General features: G+C 49.6%; 1 protein-coding gene across 4 annotated transcripts; it reads left to right on the forward strand.

Moving 5' to 3' along the window:
• Window positions 1–814: 814 nt before the first annotated feature.
• C4H7orf25 (chromosome 4 C7orf25 homolog) lies at window positions 815–3,544 on the forward strand. 4 transcript variants are annotated; one of them, XM_070788046.1, is made up of 2 exons: window positions 815–835; window positions 1,900–3,544. In XM_070788046.1, exon 2 carries the CDS (start codon window positions 1,921–1,923, stop codon window positions 3,184–3,186), a length of 1,266 nt encoding a protein of 421 aa, XP_070644147.1. In that variant the 5' UTR covers window positions 815–835; window positions 1,900–1,920; the 3' UTR covers window positions 3,187–3,544. The 4 variants fall into 4 exon arrangements, with proteins under 4 accessions (XP_070644147.1, XP_019814527.2, XP_019814530.2 ...); XM_019958968.2 differs by lacking the exon at window positions 815–835 and adding an exon at window positions 837–967; XM_019958971.2 differs by lacking the exon at window positions 815–835 and adding an exon at window positions 986–1,283.
• Window positions 3,545–3,841: the final 297 nt, after the last annotated feature.

Here is a 3,841-nt window from a genome sequence, read left to right on the forward strand (position 1 = left end):
CTACAATGCGGGAGAACCGAGTTCGAGCCCTGGGTTGGGAAGATCCTATGAAAAGGGAAATGGCACCCCACTCCAGTACTCTTGCCTGGAAAATCCCATGGACAGAGAGCCTGGTAGGCTACAGTCCATGGGGTCGCAAAGAGTCGGACACAACTGAGCGACTTCACTTTCTACTTTATGGGTGACTCTGGACACCGTAGCAGGGTTAAGGTCAATTTCTCAGCCCTTCGGAAGCCACTGACCATTTGTCGTCTTTAGAAAGGCAGAGTCCGTGATGATGCAGTGGTGAGTGCTTTGGCTTGGAGTCAGAACTCTCAGCTCCAGTATTTACCAGCTGTGTAACCTCTGACAAGCCTCTCCAGCCAGTTTTCTGTTAAAATGAGCCAAGCATTTTCTACAACAACCCTCGTCTGGCACTCTAGGGGTTTGAGCTTGACGGCAAAGAGATGTGCTTGGCCCGAGGAGGGGAGCTGGGTGCCACCGGGAGATTTTCTCCACCAAAACGCATCGACTCCCGCCCCAGGCAAAGTCTTAACTATTAGATCAAATGCTAGGGTGCGGGTTCAGCCGACCAGGCACGCTGGGGATCGAGCGGTCGGTGGCCAGTGAGAAAGGCGCGGTCCTGAAAGTTCCACCCCTGCCCCTCCCCTGGAGCCAGGAAGCCGCGCGTCCCTGGGTTCGCTCCGCGGTGGCAGTTAGGAAAAGTCGGTGCCATCAACAAACATGGCCACCATGCTAGCGTCAGCCCCGCTCTCGAGGCCGCGCTGCCGCCTGGGAATCGCGGACTTGGCGTCACCCGGCGCGGGGCCACGTGACGCGTTAGGCGCCCGAGGCGGTAGGGCTTGCGCAGGCGGAGCAGCGGCGGCGGCCTGAGTTGGGTGGGGGCTGCCCGGTGAGGTTTCCCGGCGGGTCCCGGCCTCGCGCGCACGTGGCCCCCTGCTCGCGCTCGCAGTTCTGGGCTCTGCCGGTGAGGAACCGGGGAAGGGGAGAGGGAACGGGGCGCCCCTTCTGAGGCTCGGAGGGGACTTAACTGGCCCCGCCCCGCGAGGAGGGTGGTGGGCGCCGGGCCGCCGACCCCCCTCCGCCCGCGCCGCAGACCCGGCTCTGGTCGCGGGGGCTTTTGGAGCCCCAGCCCACCCAGCGGGGCCCGCCGTGCAGGTGGACCCGGAAGGGTCGAATGCGCCCTCTTGGAAGGCCCCACTGACCTCAGGCCCGCCCGCTCGGGCCGCCACGGCTGCTCCGTAGATTATCTTCAGGCTTTTCTTTTGGAGTGGGAGCTGGAGGCAAGTCAGTGGGCTCCTTCGGTCTTTAGAAATAGGCTGGGTTGACGTCACAGGCAGGAACAGGCAGTCTTGATTGCTTGACGCGTGTACCATATGCCCCTGGGAATCACGAGGTAGGAGGTTGAAGGAGACCCAAGTATGAAAAGCTTAGAGTGCTCAATTTAGGAGAGAGTCTCTTGTTTTGGATAATTTATTTTTTTTGGACAATTTTTTAACCAGCCAGTCTATGCGGATACTTGAACCATTTTATCGTGACATTCCGAGCCTTCTAAGATTTCTTGACAGCCAAATAGTAAGGCTGCTTATAAGGAAATTTCTCATGTAGCAGGTTGCCAGCCCGCTGCATTTTATCCTAACCTGGGTTATATTGTGGATCCCATGACCTTCAAGCTGAAAAAATGAAAGTGTAAAGAGTCTTGCAAACCAGCGTAGGTAAGGAGTTCGGAAGTATAGCGGTCTTCCTTTCCTTAGCTCTCAGAAGAGGAAGTCACTCCAGACACCCAGAATCCCAGGTTCATAGTCTCGGGGCCTCCATAATCTTAGCTGTCCGATTGGAATCTTAACAATCCTGAGTGAAAAAATGCTTGCAGTTGATTTATTTGTTTTGTTTTCTTAGGAAAGGAATAATGCTGTCAGCATGTCTGCACACTCCATGCTCTGTGAACGCATCGCCATAGCCAAGGAACTGATAAAGAGAGCAGAATCACTTTCCAGATCAAGAAAAGGGGGCATCGAAGGTGGTGCCAAGCTGTGCAGCAAGTTGAAGGCGGAATTGAAATTCTTACAGAAAGTAGAAGCTGGAAAAGTAGCTATTAAGGAGTCCCACTTGCAGAGCACTAACCTGACACACCTCAGAGCCATCGTGGAATCAGCAGAAAACCTGGAGGAAGTGGTCAGTGTTCTCCATGTCTTCGGTTACACAGACACCTTTGGAGAAAAGCAGACCCTTGTGGTGGATGTTGTTGCAAATGGTGGTCATACTTGGGTGAAAGCCATTGGCCGCAAGGCTGAAGCTCTGCATAATATTTGGCTGGGCAGGGGCCAGTATGGTGACAAAAGCATCATTGAGCAGGCTGAAGACTTCCTCCAGGCCAGTCACCAGCAGCCCGTGCAGTATAGCAACCCTCACATCATCTTTGCATTTTACAATAGTGTCTCCAGCCCCATGGCTGAGAAGCTGAAAGAAATGGGCATATCAGTGAGGGGGGACATAGTAGCGGTGAATTCTCTGTTAGATCACCCTGAAGAGCTCCAGCCCAGTGAGAGTGAATCAGATGATGAGGGCCCTGAACTTTTGCAGGTGACCCGGGTAGACCGAGAAAACATCCTAGCAAGTGTCGCGTTTCCTACAGAAATCAAGGTGGACGTGTGCAAAAGAGTCAACCTGGACATTACTACTTTAATCACTTACGTATCTGCCCTCAGCTATGGAGGCTGCCACTTTATCTTCAAAGAAAAAGTGCTCACGGAACAAGCAGAGCAGGAGAGGAAAGAGCAGGTTCTGCCACAGCTGGAGGCATTTATGAAGGACAAGGAGTTGTTTGCTTGCGAATCTGCTGTCAAGGATTTTCAGTCTATTCTAGATACCTTAGGAGGACCCGGGGAGAGAGAGCGAGCTGCGATGCTGATTAAGCGAATTAATGTGGTCCCAGACCAGCCTTCTGAGCGTGCCTTGAAACTAGTGGCTAGTTCCAAAATTAACAGCCGCTCATTAACAATTTTTGGGACAGGAGACCACCTGAAAGCCATTACAATGACTGCCAATAGTGGTTTTGTCAGGGCTGCCAACAACCAGGGCGTTAAGTTTAGTGTATTTATCCATCAGCCCAGAGCACTTACTGAGAGCAAAGAGGCCCTAGCTACCCCCTTACCAAAGGACTGCACGACTGACAGTGAACACTAATGATATCCTTTATTGTCATGGAAATAAGTTATTTATACCAAAGGCTGTGTCTCCCCATCTTAATTGGAAAAAAAAAATCTATGGTAAAATTAATACTTAGAACTCGTATTAATCAGTTGATGGTGTGTCTCATCTATAAAGTAAATAACCTAAAGTAGAAAAAGCATAAGAGACAACCTTATTTATCAAACTGGCTACATTATAATTAGAACAGAAATACATCTCTGTAAGGCTTGTAGCTGTATCACAATACTTTGATTTGTTTGATTCAGTAGAGCTCCATTTCCCCTAATGGTAATTGCATCTCTTTGACTATGGCTACATTACATCTTGCATTAAATATCGAGCAACCTCTGAAGCTTGCTTTTCATTATATTGATTTAGCATTTGATACGTGTTGAGCCTGGGCATTGTTTACAGATAATTTTAGATTTCCAAAATTATGGCCATTATTAACAAAAAAATACTGATTGCTATCTGTTAGGTGCAATCTGGTGGTTATGTACATTAACACAGAAGGAAACAAAGTGAAGTCTGATCACAAGAGTCCCATGAATTTGAAATACCATTGTAAAAAGATAGACAACAATCATACTACTACACGCCTAAGATGTGGAAGGTTAAATGTTAATTTGAATATATTGAAAAATATATA

The sequence above is a fragment of the Bos indicus genome, chromosome 4, assembly GCF_029378745.1.
Source record: "Bos indicus isolate NIAB-ARS_2022 breed Sahiwal x Tharparkar chromosome 4, NIAB-ARS_B.indTharparkar_mat_pri_1.0, whole genome shotgun sequence".
In the NCBI taxonomy this organism is placed as follows: domain Eukaryota; kingdom Metazoa; phylum Chordata; class Mammalia; order Artiodactyla; family Bovidae; genus Bos; species Bos indicus.

Coding starts and splice junctions, on each gene's coding strand:
- C4H7orf25 (XM_070788046.1), top strand. CDS start 1,921: ATGTCTGCACACTCCATGCTCTGTGAACGCATCGCCATAGCCAAGGAA.